Source organism: Electrona antarctica, assembly GCF_951216825.1.
Source record: "Electrona antarctica genome assembly, chromosome: 21".
NCBI lineage: Eukaryota > Metazoa > Chordata > Actinopteri > Myctophiformes > Myctophidae > Electrona > Electrona antarctica.
The window spans coordinates 35,419,351-35,437,472 of NC_136802.1; the positions used below are offsets into that span (position 1 = coordinate 35,419,351).

The following is an 18,122-nucleotide window of genomic DNA, read 5'->3' on the forward strand; positions in this document are numbered from 1 at the left end:
TTGGGGGGGCGGGGGGGGGGGGTTACAAAACATAACAGAGAAACTTATAAATAGAGGGAAGGCAAAATAGCAGATGGCAGGAAAATCAAGGGATTTCAATTCAGACACACACGCGCACACACACACACACACACGCACGCGTGGGGAGAGACTATACACACCATGTACTGTAAGCACTCCGCTACAGCAAGTAATAGAACTATATGTGAATGTATACACCGATGATGAATGAAAAATGTATGCACAAACTACAAACTATAGCTGACTTCCATTCTGGGGCGGGGGAAGAGGGGGGGGGGGGGGGAGAGAGAGAGAGAGAGAGAGAGAGAGAGAGAGAGAGAGAGAGAGAGAGAGAGAGAGAGAGAGAGAATATGCAAACATACTACTGCATGTGTGAGAGTGAGTGAGTCATCCTATAGTGTTCCCGTCAGCTCTAATGTGTGTTAAAATGCGCTGTGACAATTTGTATACATAATGTTACGACTCGAGTGTACAAATACCATTTTCTAGAAATCCCATAAATGAAAATAAATAAGAAGTAGTGAACACAGCTGATCTACAAGCTCGTGACGCGTTGCACGCTTGTAGATCTGCTATTTTCACCGGGGCAAACGTCTAATCTGTCTTCACGGCTCCAAAAGTTTGGGACCCACTGCTCCAAGAGATTTTCTTTTGTTAAAGTATAAGCGTTAAAAAAGCTCTATATTCTGACAGTAGTCGTCGCAACTTTAATGTCTGTTCAGTAATGGAGGGTCTCCCCGTCTCTCTAGGTCTTAAACCCATTTTGACCTGAGATCAGATTCTAAAATGTCTTCTACATCCTGACAGTTTTCTGAAAAAGCTATGTTTCTATGTCAGTCGTTGTTCGAATTTTCAAAAATATAAAAAATAAAGAAAAAAATAGCAGATCTACAAGCTCATAGCGCGCCACCGAGTGGCGCGCTACGAGCTTGTAGGTCTGCTATTTTTCAATAGCTAAAGCATAACATAATGCTAACACCAAAAGGGGTTCCCGCCTTTAAGCACATTCTCAGGTTGGGATAGACCCATCGCATCCAAGGATAAAATTGGAAGTGATATATATATATCAAATAAATTAGCAGGGAAAACTGGAACTGGTACAATGCAATTTGAAACCCCACCTGGAATTGTAGTTTCTGTTTATTAAAGAGCTGGAGAGACCCCCTATTGTTGCACGCTTGTTGTACACAACACACACACACACACACACACACACACACACTAAGAGTCACCATCACCACACAGGAAGACATCGTTACATACTGACCTGGCGTCAGCTTCACTGTAGTACTCTCTAGCAACGATGTCCTCGAACAGTTCTCCACCCGTCACTCTGAAAGACAGACAGACAGACAGACAGAGACAGACAGACAGACAGACAGACAGACAGACAGACAGACAGACAGACAGACAGACAGACAGACAGACAGACAGACAGACAGACAGACAGTATAAACCAGTGGTTCTCAAACATTTTTGCCTCAGGTCACCCCTGAAAATAACTTTTCCATTTTCGTCGGGATTGAGACTTGAACCCGCGACGCGCCGTCAGGATTTACCAGCCTCATAGGTGGCCGGACTGCTATAGGCCGACCTGGGCCAGATCTACTACTTTTTATGCTTTTGCGTGACACTGTAGTATGATCAAGTAGGCCCATTAATTTAAGAAAAAAAGAGAGAGAAAAAAAATTACGGTTAGAAAATGGAGATCAGGGGTTTCTGCCCGACAGTGACTATTATGAATATAGGTTGAAAGTGGGTTGAAAGTAGTTTTTTTTTTTTCCTTTTGGTGTTTTAAACATTGTTATAATTTAGCTATTGAAAAATAGCAGATCTACGAGCTTGTAGGTCTGCTATTTTTGAAAAATCGTGAAAATGTGGCACAAATCTTTGAATATATATTCTTTCAGAAGACTTCTTTCCATAAGGCTGTGCATTTTGTTGTGTGCATGTGTAAAAAAAGAAAGGGGGAAATTTTTTTAAATAAACGGGACAGAAAGCATGAGGACACGGTGTGGTTTCTAATCAATGTGTCTCATTCATTGCTACACATTTACACTCCGTGAAGAGTGAAGCCACTTCCACCCAGTTGTGTGCAAAACACATTTATTCAGCACATGCCTGTGTGATGAAATCACCACGGCTCGCTGTGATACATTTCACCAAGATAGCATCGCTGCTCTCTCTCTCTCTCTCTCTCTAAACACCAGGCTGATTCACAGGGATGGGGGTTTTCCAGGTTTTTTCCACACAAGTACTATTTCAAGGGGGGATTCGGAGCAGGCATAACGAGAAGATAATCACTCGCAGAGCAGCTAAATGGCCCCCAGAGCAAGCCGTTATGTTTGGACTGTGGGCCATAGAGTAAGAGAAGTAGCATGCCGTTATGTTTGGACTGTGGGCCATAGAGTAAGAGAAGTAGCATGCAGTTATGTTTGGACTGTGGGCCATAGAGTAAGAGAAGAGCATGCCGTTATGTTTGGACTGTGGGCCATAGAGTAAGAGAAGAGCATGCCGTTATGTTTGGACTGTGGGCCATAGAGTAAGAGAAGTAGCATGCCGTTATGTTTGGACTGTGGGCCATAGAGTAAGAGAAGTAGCATGCCGTTATGTTTGGACTGTGGGCCATAGAGTAAGAGAAGTAGCATGCCGTTATGTTTGGACTGTGGGCCATAGAGTAAGAGAAGTAGCATGCCGTTATGTTTGGACTGTGGGCCATAGAGTAAGAGAAGTAGCATGCCGTTATGTTTGGACTGTGGGCCATAGAGTAAGAGAAGAAGTAGCATGCCGTAATGTTTGGACTGTGGGCCATAGAGTAAGAGAAGTAGCAAGCCGTTATGTTTGGACTGTGGGCCATAGAGTAAGAGAAGTAGCAAGCCGTTATGTTTGGACTGTGGGGCCATAGAGTAAGAGAAGAGCATGCCGTTATGTTTGGACTGTGGGCCATAGAGTAAGAGAAGAAGAGCATGCCGTTATGTTTGGACTGTGGGCCATAGAGTAAGAGAAGTAGCATGCCGTTATGTTTGGACTGTGGGCCATAGAGTAAGAGAAGTAGCAAGCCGTTATGTTTGGACTGTGGGCCATAGAGTAAGAGAAGAGCATGCCGTTATGTTTGGACTGTGGGCCATAGAGTAAGAGAAGAGCATGCCGTTATGTTTGGACTGTGGGCCATAGAGTAAGAGAAGAGCATGCCGTTATGTTTGGACTGTGGGCCATAGAGTAAGAGAAGAGCATGCCGTTATGTTTGGACTGTGGGCCATAGAGTAAGAGAAGAGCATGCCGTTATGTTTGGACTGTGGGCCATAGAGTAAGAGAAGTAGCATGCAGTTATGTTTGGACTGTGGGCCATAGAGTAAGAGAAGTAGCATGCCGTTATGTTTGGACTGTGGGCCATAGAGTAAGAGAAGAGCATCATGCCAACTGGTTTGCTCATTTCCAGTGGGTTCTCAAACTTTCTATAATTATTATTTTTTTCTTCAAAGGAACTCCGTAACTCTTAAGAGTGTATGGATGTGGAACGATTTCTACACAGAATGTACACAGTATAGTATTACCGAGGAGTTTGGTCGTAAAATGCAAGCTACCGTTACTGCCAGGGTTCAGTTTATAAAACAAATAAACATTCTCTTAACCACTTAAGCCCTAACTGCATATACATATATCGCCTCTATCGGGTGGAAACCTCATATGTCCAAAACCGATTCAAATTCAAAAGTATAGCAGATCTACGGGGGGCACGGTGGCACAGTCGGTAGTGTTGTCGCCTCACAGCTAGAAGGTCCTGGGTTCGATTCCCGCTTGGGACGCTATGGGTGCTGGCGGCGTGTTTCCTCCTCCATCAGTGCCCATACCCGAGGTGGGGTTGGCGAAAGGGCCTTTCTGTGTGGAGTTTGCATGTTCTCCCCGTGTCCCCTAGGGTAGGTACCCTCACAAAAAACATGCAGTAATCCTGGTCTCTAAACTGCCTCCCCCTGGCCAGCCGGGGCGCCTGATGGAGCGGAAAGGAACTGGTTGGAATAACGTGTTCCTTCCACGCGCTACGTCCAACCAGGGAAACTCCCCCCTGTCAGGTGCAAAGGAGCAACTTGGACACTCAGGCATGAAGGAAGCATGAGTTCAAGTCCGTTGCTCTCCCCATGTCCCCCATATATGGGGACTAGGTTGGCGGAGGGTGTGTAGAGCCCAGGATCACATTAGATAATTGACACAGGGGTGAAAAATGGGTTACAAAATCGTGGGATAAAAAGAAAATATATATAAAAAAAAAAAGTATAGCAGATCTACAAGCTTGAAACGCGCATGCTACTTTTGATGCTTTTGTGTGACGCTGTAGTATGATCAAGTATAGGGCGTCAATTTACAAAGAGGTTTCTGCCCGACAATGAGGATATCCAAGCCTGGTTATTATGAGGGTCTGACCTTTTGACGAGTTTTCATATCGCAGCGCGGCGACCTTCCCAGCGGCCACATGCTGGCTGACTCAATCTGATGATTGAATAGAGCTCAGCAATCTTATTAGGCCATTTTCCAATGATGATGTGCGTGTGGTAGGTAGACTCTGAGGCCGACTCCACAGTACAAAGTGCCTTCTAACACACGCTACAACAAAGTGCCTTCTTTTTTTTGTTTTTATATTTTTATCCCACGATTTTGTAACCCATTTTTCACCCCTGTGTCAATTATCTAATGTGATCCTGGGCTCTACACACCCTCCGCCAACCTAGTCCCCATATATGGGGGACATGGGGAGAGCAACGGACTTGAACTCATGCTTCCTTCCTGCCTGAGTGTCCAAGTTGCTCCTTTACACCTGACAGGGGGGAGTTTCCCTGGTTGGACGTAGCGCGTGGAAGGAACACGTTATTCCAACCAGTTCCTTTCCCCTCCATCAGGCGCCCTGGCTGGCCAGGGGGAGGCAGTTTAGAGACCAGGATTAACAAAGTGCATTCTAACACACGCTACACAATGATAGTAGTAGTATAGTGGAGGTCAAACAAGCGTATGAAGCCAACTATGACAATTATACAACATGTGGTGGGGGGTCCCCTGCTTCATCTCTCTCAGCTTGGCCTGGAAAAAAAACAACTTGGAAGACCCCTGCTCTCAAGTCCCACTGTAAGTTCAAAATGTTACTTAATTTTGACCTGAGATCAGATTCTAAAAATGTCTTCTACATCCTGACAGTTTTCTGAAAAAGCTGTTTCTATGTCAGTCGATTTAAAAAAAATAGCAGACCTTCAAGCTCGTAGCGCGCCACTCGGTGGCGCACTATGAGCTTGTAGATCTGCTATTTTTCAATAGCTAAAGCATAACATGATGCTAACACCAAAAGGGGTTCCCGCCCAAAATGTGTTTGAGTACAACAGTTTTAGCATCAAGGTATAAAGTACCAAATAAAAGCACTCAGCCGGCGAGAGAGAGAGTATATCACAACTCCTTCAGAAGGTTCAGCATTCAAAAGAAACTGGAAGCAATCTGCCTTCCAGCTGTCAAGGGAGAGAACGCTGCCAAATGCACATGGAGTGAGTACTTAACTAATCAGTGGTGGAATAAGTAGTCACATTTTGTTTTTACTACTACACTAAATACTCTGTTGGAAGTAAAAGTGAGGCATTCAAAAAGTGCTTGAGTAAAAAGTACGGAAACATTGGCACACATAAAGTACCAAAATACTCATTATGCAGAATGTCCCGTTTCAAGTTTCAAATGTATAACTTTTTTTTTTAAATCCTTTGAAAATAGCAGATCTACAAGCTCACAATGTGTCACATCACGACACATTGTGAGCTTGTAGATTGGCTATTTTCAAATGGTCAAAATGTATATACTGCTGAAGTGGTTACAGGTTTTGTAATGATAATAATCAAAATCTACAAAGCAACTAATAACTATTGTTTTCAAATAATAGTGGAGTAAAAGTATACACTATTTTGATCTGAGATCTAGTGGAGTAGAAGTAAAAGTATTGGAAATTGGAAATACTCAAACGAAGCCAATGTCAATATGGCCAAAGTACCTCACAATTGACTTTAGTACAAATAAAGCCAATGTCAATATGGCCAAAGTACCTCACAATTGACTTTAGTACAAATAAAGCCAATGTCAATATATGGCCAAAGTACTTCAAAATTGACTTAACCCATTTAGGTCTGACCTCAAAATGTAAAAAAAAATGATTTTTCAATGGCTAAATTATAACAATGTTTAAAACACCAAAAGGGGTTCCCGCCCAAAATGGGTTAAGTCAATTTTGAGGTACTTTGGCCATATATTGACATTATTTGTACTATAGTACTTAAGTAAATCTACTTGCCTTCCACCACTGCTTAACATAAACAGGGACGTAGCTGACCATTTGGTTGCCCTACTCGTAGGATATTTGTGCTGCCCCCGTCCCGACGAGAGCGCTGCTATTCCTCATGCAGATCGGCTATCTTCGCTGTTTGCGAAGATGCACACACGGCCGCTTGTTATTACGCAGCGGAGCCGTGGAGAACATTGTTGCCGAGATGCTCGAGACCGAGCTTCAGAGTAAAAGCGGCCATGTCTTTCCGGCATCCCAGAGCTCCTATTTTGAAAGCATCCCGGCACCGATTGTGTTAACACCAGTATTCACAGTGTCAAATGGTTACCGAGCAATAGAAACAAAACATTCTTTATTGACCTCACACTGAGAGCTACTTCATAGCTACTGCTGTATGTTGGCCTCTGTTTAGTTTAGTATAGATGCAGTAATGGCACTGCTGTAGAAAACAGTATAGGGTCCTTTTCCAAGCCAATGCAATTTGTTTTCCCACAAAGTTGTTGTTGTGGTGCTTATATGGAATTGATGTCATAACCATTTCATTCATAACTATTAATCCGCACGCCATACTAATAAACGCCAATCACTTCTTGAGCTTCTGAATGCGGAGCCATGTGGCCCATAGGACAGGAGCCCATCTCCCGTTTCTGTTCAGTGAGGCAGTGTTGATTTTGACAGCACATTTTGATTTAGTTTTGGTCATTGAAATGTTTTAGTTGCAAAAAATGTATTTTGGCGGTCCTTGATGGTGTTGTAATGGCTGATATTACAAATTGTTGCATGCTGAATAATATAGCCCATGTACTGTACAAGCTCACATCGCGTTGCTGCAACACATTGTGAGCTTGTACATCTGTTATTTTCAGAGCGCAAGACCCGAGCTCAACCAAACATAAAATGACTTGTCTTCTGTGTGGAGTTTGCATGTTCTCCCCGTGTCCCCTAGGGTAGGTACCCTCACAAAAAACATGCAGTAATCCTGGTCTCTAAACTGCCTCCCCCTGGCCAGCCGGGGCGCCTGATGGAGGATAAAATAACTGGTTGGAATAACATGTTCCTTCCACGCGCTACATCCAACCAGGGAAACTCCCCCCCGTCAGGTGTAAAGGAGCAACTTGGGCACTCAGGCATGAAGGAAGCATGAGTTCAAGTCTGTTGCTCTCCCCATGTCCCCCATATGTAACTATCCAGTAGAACTTTTAGTTCTACTGGATCTCTTCCCCTCCCTAACATTTTAGTCTAGTTTTTATTTGTTGACGGAATTCACAATATATTTAGTCTTCATTTTAGTTTTTTTCATTTAGTTTTCGTCATGTGAAAAAGGTAGTCGACAAACATTTTTCAACAGTTTTAGTGGACGAAATCACTGCTGTGAGGCAGATTGCCCTGGACACGATGATAGTATGTTGCAGGGACTTACCCCCCCAAACCAATCCTTGATGCCGAGTGCCAATTAGGGAGGCATCGGGTCCCATTTTTAGAGTCTTTGGTATGACCCGGCCGGGGAATCGAACCCTGACTTCCCAATCACAGGGCGGACACTCTAACCGCAAGGCCACTGAGCTGGTCGTAAACTTGTAGATCGGCTATTTTCGGGACCAAGTACAGACCCTTGGAAGTACAAAGTATAGGGTTTTGAGCGTTTAAGAATGAGTGAAACAAGACATTGTAGTGAGACACACAGAAGAGTGTGAGAATGTAGGGGCTTCTGCTTTGTGTCACAGTTCCTTTCCCTGCTGGCTAGGATCCCACAATGATCTCATATTTACCATGTTCTATATTTAACCCAGCTGGATGGGAACTTGGGCGTGGGCCCGCCGTGCAGTGAGCTCACATCTACCATGAAGCTTAGGCACTTGAGCGGGATGACGACCTAGTGTGGAGTAGATGCAGTGCAAACAGTAAACGCTGGCGTAGATCACTGGTTCCCAAACTGGGGGTTCCCAAATTATTAACCCATTCAGGCCTGAACTCAAAATTAAAAAAGAATCTTCTAAATCCTCCAGTTTTCTGAAATAAATATTTTCACGGTTTTTCAGCGCGCTATGAGCTTGTAGATCTGCTATTTTTCAATAGCTAAATTATAACATGTTTAAAACACCAAAAGGGGTTCCTGCCCAAAATGGGGGTTTAAGTACCAAAAGTAAAAGTACTCATTATACAGAAGATCCCATTTAAAGTTTTCAAATCTAGGAAAGTCTTTTGAAAATAGCCGAAGCTCACAATGTGTCGCATCACGATGCATTGTGAGCTGTAGATCAAGTATTTTCAAATTTGCCGAAATGGATATGGCTTATGTGGTTAATGTATGTTTTCTTAAAAAAAATCTAAATCTACCAAAGTAACTATAACTAAAGTTTTCATATCATTGAATATGAATTGAGTAAAAGTGCAATATTGTCCTCTGAGATGAGATATAGCAGAGTAGAAGTACTGAAGATTGGAAATACTATAGTGTGCTCAAGTACAGTACTTAAGTAAATGTACTTAGTTACTTTCCACCACTGGTGAATACACAGTTAAATCAGAAAGAAAGAAAGAAAGAAAGAAAAGGAAAGAAGGAAAGAAAGAAAAGAAGGAAAGAAAGAAAAGAAGGAAAAGAAGGAAAGAAAAGAAGGAAAGAAAGAAAGAAAAGAAGGAAAAGAAAGAAAGAAGGAAGGAAGGAAGGAAGGAAGGAAGGAAGGAAAGAAAGAAAAGAAAGAAAAGGAAAGAAGGAAAGAAAGAAAAGAAAGAAAGAAAAGAAGGAAAGAAAGAAAAGAAGGAAAAGAAGGAAAGAAAAGAAGGAAAGAAAGAAAGAAAAGAAGGAAAATAAAGAAAGAAAAGGAAAATAAAGAAAGAAAGAAGGAAGGAAGGAAAGAAAGAAAAGAAAGAAAAGGAAAGAAAGAAAGAAAAGAAGGAAAGAAAGAAAAGAAGGAAAGAAAGAAAAGAAGGAAAGAAAAGAAGGAAAAGAAAGAAAGAAGAAGGAAGGAAGGAAGGAAGGAAAGAAAGAAGGAAAGAAGGAAAGAAGGAAAGAAGGAAAGAAAGAAGGAAAGAAGGAAAGAAAGAAAGAAAGAAAGAAAGAAAGAAAGAAAGAAAGAAAGAAAGAAAAGAAGGAAAGAAAGAAAGAAAGAAAGAAAGAAGGAAAGAAAGAAAGAAAGAAAGAAAGAAAAGAAGGAAAGAAAGAAAGAAAGAAGGAAAGAAGGAAAGAAAGAAGGAAAGAAGGAAAGAAAGAAAAGAAGGAAAGAAGGAAAGAAAGAAAGAAAAGCAGGAAAGAAAGAAAAGAAAGAAAGAAAGAAAGAAAGAAAGAAAGAAAGAAAAGAAGGAAAGAAAGAAAGAAAGAAAGAAAGAAGGAAAGAAAGAAAGAAAGAAAGAAAGAAAAGAAGGAAAGAAAGAAAGAAAGAAGGAAAGAAGGAAAGAAAGAAGGAAAGAAGGAAAGAAAGAAAAGAAGGAAAGAAGGAAAGAAAGAAAGAAAAGAAGGAAAGAAAGAAAAGAAAGAAAGAAAGAAAGAAAGAAAGAAAGAAAGAAAGAAAAGAAGGAAAGAAAGAAAGAAAGAAAGACAAAAAAGGAAAGAAAGAAAGAAAGAAAGAAAGAAAGAAAGAAAGAAAGAAAGAAGGAAAGAAAGAAAGAAAGAAAGAAAAGAAGGAAAGAAAGAAAGAAAGAAAGAAAGAAAGAAAGAAAGATCATTATGAAATGAAATGAAATGAAAAAGAGAATGACAATAGTAGCCTAATATTTCAGGTCTGCATACCAATGTTATCCAATCAGAAGAGAGAACGGCGGTGGTGATGAACACCATTCATCACCACCTTCATTATCATCAGGTGTTCCAGTTCCAATCCACCGGTACGCGCTCCTTTTCTGCTCATTGTTTTGTGCTCCATGACTGGAGCACTGGCTGCATGGAGGGTGTCCGTGTGTCCGCGTGTGTGTAGGTGGAGGGTGTCCGTGTGTGTGTCCGTGCGTGTGTACAGTAGGTGGAGGGTGTCCGTGTGTGTGTAGGTGCGTGCATGCGGTCTGTATCACTTCCATTGCCTTTTAGGTGTCCTCTGGGGCTGGCAACCACAACAACGAAAACACATTATGAGAGTAAATGAAGTCTACAGGTCACAGTGGCTCCATCTCCCCATTTTAACAGGTCAAAGTGAGATGTATTTCAATAGTATGACATCATCTAACTACTACATTAACACAACCTTGGCTTTCATAATGAAGCATAAAACATTATTTGCAAAGCAACGCCAGCAGAGCAAAATTGGTCCCGAACAAGTATTAGAACAGTGCGTTGTGCTCGGATTTTCAGGGCGTTCACTGATAAAAACTAAATGAAGACTAAATAAAAACTATAAAACTATGATGACTAAAACTATGACTAGAATAGATGTACTGACATTTTTGTCAACAAATAAAAACTACACTAAAATGTTAGGGAGGCACTTGACTAGTGGAGAGGAGATCCAGTAGAAGTTACAGCTCTGAAAATAGCCAATCAACAGAGTGTAAAATCAGCCATTAGTCGACACAATAAACTATAGATTTAGTCGACTAAAACCAGGACAGGGCTAATATGGTCCCTGTTCAGTGTTCTGGGCCGGTTGCAGGCCAGGCCTTTACAATGACATGGACCCTATAATATCATGACACAGCTGATCAGAATAACCTAAATTGGAAGAGAATTATCCGATCCCGTCTGACCGGAAGGGTGGTTTAACCCAGGGGTTCTCAAAAAAAAAAAAAAAAAAAAAATCTAATAATTTCAATAAATATAAATAAATAAGTAGTAGTGAAAACAGCAGATCCACAAACTGAGCTTGTCAAGTTGTGAATTAATAATTCACCCACTGCCAGCTTATTGGTTTTCGTATTCCCTTATACCTTTTAAGTACGTCACTGAATATTTATATCCAGTAGCACACCTACACCCTCCAGACATGGTGGGCCTCTAGCCGACCGTGTTCAAGAAACTTTCATTGTTGCCTAATTACTTACGATTACTTTCTTAGCTTGGAGGTGAAATGAATTAAAGTTGATCTAGTCAATCGTGTCGTAATGGCTCTCGTGTATCGTCTACCACAGTCGCTCTCAAACTTTTTCATGTCAATGACCCCCAAATTAAGCTATAGGTATCTGTCACTCACTAGTAAGAAATCCAATCTAGGGTCAACAATTAACTAAACTAATTGTAATTGTAAACCCAATATTATTAACAACAGTACATGACAAAATTGCCAGGGTGATTTGTTTATTTTTGGAACCCAGATCTTATGTCACAATCTAATATTCCACTATGGAATATTCCTTCTGGGAAAATTATCTCTGACTATGAGTGAACTAAGTGTAGAGTGAGTGACCCAGGGGGTAGAGTGAGTGACCCAGGGGTAGAGTGAGTGACCCAGGGGGTAGAGTGAGTGACCCAGGGGTAGAGTGAGTGACCCAGGGGGTAGAGTGAGTGACCCAAGGGGTAGAGTGAGTGACCCAGGGGGTAGAGTGAGTGACCCAGGGGTAGAGTGAGTGACCCAGGGGTAGAGTGAGTGACCCAGGGGTAGAGTGAGAGACCCAGGGGGTAGAGTGAGTGACCCAGGGGGTAGAGTGAGAGACCCAGGGGGTAGAGTGAGTGACCCAGGGGTAGAGTGAGTGACCCAGGGGTAGAGTGACCCAGGGGTAGAGTGAGTGACCCAGGGGGTAGGGTGAGTGACCCAGGGGGTAGAGTGAGTGACCCAGGGGGTAGAGTGAGTGACCCAGGGGTAGAGTGAGTGACCCAGGGGTAGAGTGAGTGACCCAGGGGGTAGAGTGAGTGACCCAGGGGTAGAGTGAGTGACCCAGGGGGTAGAGTGAGTGACCCAGGGGTAGAGTGAGTGACCCAGGGGGTAGAGTGAGTGACCCAGGGGTAGAGTGAGTGACCCAGGGGGTAGAGTGAGTGACCCAGGGGGTAGAGTGAGTGACCCAGGGGGCAGTGAGTGACCCAGGGGTAGAGTGAGTGACCCAGGGGGTAGAGTGAGTGACCCAGGGGGTAGAGTGAGTGACCCAGGGGGTAGAGTGAGTGACCCAGGGGTAGAGTGAGTGACCCAGGGGGCAGTGAGTGACCCAGGGGGTAGAGTGAGTGACCCAGGGGGTAGAGTGAGTGACCCAGGGGGTAGAGTGAGTGACCCAGGGGGCAGTGAGTGACCCAGGGGTAGAGTGAGTGAGTGACCCAGGGGTAGAAGTGAGTGACTTCAGGAGGTACCTTTGGTATTAAGCCTTTACCGGAGATGCGACATGGATTTCTACACAGAGTGGACAATTCTTTCAACATAAAAATGCTGCTTTCAAGCAGCATTGTTATGGAAAAAAGCAATTATTTTTGAATGGTGCCTTCGGGTAGGGCATGGGGGGACATTTGCATTTCTTTCACCATAGTAAAAGCTGCATTCATGGTCTGGTCTGGAGTGGGCACTTTCTTTTACAGCCCCCATTTGATGTCTGTGTGTTCAGCCTGGTCTGGTCTACAAGTCTGGGGGTATTGTCTCTGTCGGGGAGAAACCTCATGTGCAACAACTGTTCCTCTCAGGATTCAAATTAAAAAACAGCCAGTACTTAAGTAAAAGTACCAATACTGCAATTCAGAACTACTTCGTTACAAGTAAAAGTACGGAATTGAAAATGTACTTGAGTAAAAGTACTAAAGTATCGGCATCAAAATGTACTTAAAGTACTAAAAGTAAAAGTATTCATAGTGCAGAATGTCCCATTTCACAAGTTCAAAATGTGTACAAAATCTATTGAAAATGGCTGAAATGTATAGGGTTGAAGTGGTTAATGCATGTTTGTTTTCTAATCAAAATTAAAATCTCCCAAGTAACTAGTAACTAAAGTTTTCAAATAATTGTATAGTGAACTTGTGAAGTAAAAGGACACATTATGGCTCCGTGATGTAGTGGAGTAGAAGTAAAAGTACTGGAAATACTCAAGTTAAGTACAAATACCTCAAAATTGTACTCAAGTAAAAGTACTTAGTTACTTTCCACCACTGAAAACGGCAAAAGCAGCAGATCGGCAAGTCTACTGTTTAAGCGCGTCACCGGAGCTTGCAGATCTGCTACTTTCGATGGTTTTGTGTGCCGCTAGTAGTATGATTAAAACCCATTTTTGGGCGGGAACCCCTTTTGGTGTTTTAACTAAGCATTATGTTATACTTTAGCTATTGAAAAATAGCAGATCTACAAGCTCATAGCGCGCCACCGAGTGGCGCGCTACGAGCTTGTAGGTCTGCTATTTTTGAAAAATCTTAAAAATGCGGCACAAATCTTTGAATATATATTCTTTCAGAGCGAACGTTTTTCTTATTTCGTCGTCAGGCCTAAATGGGTTAAGTACGGCGTTAATCCCCCCTGGCAGTTAATTATACGTGTGTCACTCTTTTTTTTTTGAGTGGTGTAAACCACTCCTACAACTGGCTTTGTTAGTGCAGAAAAAATGAGCATGGTTGCTATGCTCACCCTGTTCACCCGGGTGTGATTTAATTACGTCAGACTGGCTTTGTTAGTCTGTGCAGAAAAAAATGAGCATGGTTGCTATGCTCACCCTGTTCACCCGGGTGTGATTTCATTACGTCAGACATGATTTCATTACGTCAGACAGGCTATATAAGACCTTACACCACTCAGTTCACACGGGTGTGATTTTTTATATATAAATAATATAATAATAAAATAAAATATGGAGATAAGAGCTTTCTGTTCCGACAACAACAATATGTTGTTTGAGCGCGCACACACACACACACACACACACACGCGTGCACACACACACACACACGTGTGGGATGCAAACAGACTAAACAGACTGACTGGTGGTGAAAACAGATGGAACCAGGGAACACTGGAAAGGGAACAACACGCCGTGCCTAATCTCCCATCATGCTTTGTAGACAACAGCAACACCCGATTAACGGCCTGTCTGAAATGTAATAAGGGAAAATTATAGCAAAATATGTGGCAAATCTGCAAAGAATATATATATATATATATATCTTACCACTAGCTTTCTTCACAAATGTGTTCATATAGGTGTCTACTATTACCTACATCATCTCTTTGGGCTAAATTCGGCCATAGCCACTTGCCCGAATGTGCCCAAATGTGCTGACCTCATCACATTCCTGATGACGGTGTGTTTTTCGTGCAAAGCAGATGCTTGCAATGGATTCAGAATGATGAAAACCCCCCTAGTTTGACACGTCTCATGCTACTTAAAGCATAATGACATTTAGACTCTTTTGCCTTAACCCATTTTGAGCGGGAACCCCTTTTGGTGTTACATATATTATGTTATAATTTAGCTATTGAAAAATAGCAGATCTACAAGCTCATAGCGCGCCACCGAGTGGCGCGCTATGAACTTGTAGGTCTGCTATTTTTGAAAAATCGTTAAAATGTGCCTCAAATCTTTCAGAAAATTGTCATGATTAAGAAGACATTTCTTTTAATTTCGACGTCAGGTCTGGATGGGTTAAAGAGGGTGTAAATGGTACCCCAACTTTGTAACCGGAGTCCACCAGATGGTGGCAGTATTGAGTCCTCTCCTCTTGCCTGCATCTGGGTTCTCTCTCAAGCAGAAACGATGAACGGGAAGCAGCGGGACAAAAAATCTGATATCTCCATAATAATTTCAAGTTGTAGTCCTGTTAGGTTTTGTTTACATTTGCGCTGTGGCAGCGCTTCAATATGTCACCGGTCTCGCGTTGATCCCACCTCTAGCGTCCCGCATGCAGCCGCATATCGCTCCGGTCTGATTTGGACCGGAGTACATGGTCTCTACCCGAGAGAGCCCAGAGACTCTCCCTTCTGGCAGAATTAAAATGTTGTCCAGCAGGGGGAGTGGTTTCACCAGGCTACCAACTTTCAGCAGCTTTCAGCAATTGGAACAAATTGATAGGTAATAGTAGACACCTATATGAACACATTTGTGAAGAAAGCTAGTGGTAGAGCTTATTAATGCCTCAGTAGCAGTGCGAGATTTGTGTACCTGACTTCAGCCCGCGTTCGTGTGTGTGTGTGTGTGTGTGTGTGTGTGTGTGTGTGTGTGTGTGTGTGTGTGCGCTCACTCACAGATCAAACACCAGGTAGTGAAATCCCTCCTCTGATATGCTTTCATGGAGCCGCACTGGAGCGAGAGAGAGAGAGAGAGAGAGAGAGAGAGAGAGAGAGAGAGAGAGAAGATGGAACGGAAGGCAGAGAAAAATCTCATTAGGGAAGGGGAATTCATAGCTCCACTCATTCAGTCATCTAGACAGCCGCTTTGCAGAGTGTGTGTGTGTGTGTGTGTGTGTGTGTGTGTGTGTGTGTGTGTGTGTGTGTGTGTGTGTGTGTGTGTGTGCGTGCATGTGTGCATACATGCATACATGCACACATGCTCATGTTTATCCCTTTTTGGGCGGGAACCCCTTTGTGTTTTAAACATTGTTATAATTTAGCTATTGAAAAATAGCAGATCTACAAGCTTGTAGGTCTGCTATTTTTGAAAAGTCGTGAAAATGTGGCACAAATTTGGAATATATATTTTTTCAGAATGAACGTTTTTAACTCAAATCTTTGCTTCTGGGGGGGGGGGGGGGGTCCTGGAACAACATATTTTCAGATGGGGGTCGGAGGCCAATTACATATCATTTTTGGGGTCCTTGACATGAAATATTGAGCACCACTGATATAGAAACATGAGGTAATTCAGAAAACCGTCAGAATTTAGAAGATTTTTTTTTTAAATTTCGATGTCAGGCCTAAATGGGTTTATATATGGAAGCATCACGCAGACCCTAACATAACCACTGGTGGTCATAAACTCTGTTTCAGATGTTTACACACCACAGAGACGCTAACCCCAACTTAGCACGCTGAGCCACTGACACATTTAGTTTAGAGCTAATCAATGATCTGTTTTATTCCCTAGTTGTCGTGTAAATAAATAGAAATAATGTTGACTCTCTTGAACATAATCATTAGTTACTGTTTTATTGCCTTGGGAGATAACATATAGACAGACATGCGCAGCCTGTAGGGAAATAATACATTATTTAAACATGATTTAAACAATTGTGTGTGTGTGTGTGTGTGTGTGTGTGTGTGTGTGTGTGTGTGTGTGTGTGTGTGTTTGCATTACTATACTTGTATTGAGTGGTGGAAAGTAACTAAGTATAGTAAAATTTTGAGGTATTTTTCTTTACTTTACTGGATTATTTCCAATTAGTAAAATATTGTACTTTGTACTCCACTACGGTTTGAAAACAATCAAAATGTTGATTGTTATTACAAAAGTTCAGCATAGCGATAGTTGATCTACAAGCTCACTTGTGAGCTTGTAGATCTGCAATTGTATTTTTGAGTGGTGTTAGCCACTCCTACTACCAACCATGTCTGTCCGTCCGTATGTCCAAATGAGTACGGAAATAGCGTTGCTTGACCACAAAGTGTCACTGTCCACGCACGCACGCACGCACGCACGCACGCACGCACGCACGCACGCACGCACGCACGCACGCACGCACGCTAATGATATATATCTTTTAAATACATAGTATTTATTGGTATTGGGTCTGAATTTTATACATTGTATAGATTTAAAGCTTGTGGAATGTGACTTTCTGCATAATGAGGAGTACTTTTGCTTTTGGTACTTTAACTCTATCTCTGAAAGAGTGATGCCAATACGTTTGTACTTTTACTCATGTACATTTTTAATACCAATACCTTAACTTCTAACAAACTACAATAGGGTATTGATATGTTTACTTAACCCATTTTGGGCGGGAACCCCTTTTGGAGTTTTAAACATTATGTTATGCTTTAGCTATTGAAAAATAGCAGACCTACAGGTCTGCTATTTTTGGTGGTGAATACACTCTTAGGCCCCGTTTCCACCCAGGTTGAACCGGTTCTGTTCTTTTTCGCCGCCTAATTTTGAACCAAATGAACCCATTTAGACCTGAGGCCGATTCTAAAAAAAATTCTTCAAGTTCTTAATCCTGACAGTTTTCTGAAAAACCTGTTTCTATGTCAGTGGTGCTCATTTGCTCAACCTATTTCATGTCAAGGACCCCCAGAATTATCTGTATTTGGCTGCGGACCCCCATCTGAAAATATGTTGTTCTAGGGACCCCCCCCCCCCCCCCCCCCAAGCTCGAGCTTGTAGATCTGCACATTTTTTAATAGCTATAATGTAACATAATGCTTAAAACACCAAAAGGGGTTCCCGTCCAGAATGATTTAACCCATTTTGACCTGAGATCAGATTCTATAAATGTGTCACCAGTGTGAGCGCACCTGCACCAGGTTCTACGCTGAGTAGCCAAGGTTACGTATTGTCTGCTGCTACCCATTGTTCTCTGCCTGCAGATCAACCCAGTTTACCCTAGAACCACTGTGTATGGACCCGAACCGACGCCCCACGGACAGCCTTCCCGGAACCCTGACCCATGCTATCCCTACCTACGACGCCTCTGCCTTTTCCCTCGACTTAATAAAACCTGTTAAAGGTTTTTGCTGCCTGCTTTTGAGTCCAATCCTTTCTGGTGCCTGACAAAATGTCATCTACATCCTGACAGTTTTCTGAAAAAGCTATGTTTCTATGTCAGTCGTTCTTCGATTTTTCAAAAATAGCAGACCTACAAGCTCGACGTAGACCTATGAGCTTGTAGATCTGCTATTTTTCAATAGCTAAAGCATAACATAATGCTAACACCAAAAGGGGTTCCCGCCCAAAATGATTTAAGTGGTTCAGATCACTAAAAGTTGGTACGGACCTGGAACCAAAAAAATACTTGGTCTTGCCCCTGAAGTGGGAACCAATT

At 42.4% G+C, this 18,122-nt stretch overlaps 1 protein-coding gene across 1 annotated transcript in view; it reads right to left on the minus strand.

Moving 5' to 3' along the window:
• Nucleotides 1-1,242: 1,242 nt before the first annotated feature.
• The window catches only part of LOC306914361 (calcium/calmodulin-dependent protein kinase type II delta 1 chain-like), a gene marked incomplete at its 3' end in the record, with an annotated part of 96,220 nt that continues 79,340 nt past the window's right edge, over nt 1,243-18,122 (minus strand). The window contains exons 5-6 of the mRNA XM_079491356.1: nt 15,388-15,442; nt 1,243-1,354 (exon numbers count right to left, since the gene is read on the minus strand). Coding sequence (XP_079347482.1) covers nt 1,243-1,354; nt 15,388-15,442 — 167 coding nt within the window. The remainder of the gene's footprint in view (nt 1,355-15,387; nt 15,443-18,122) is intronic.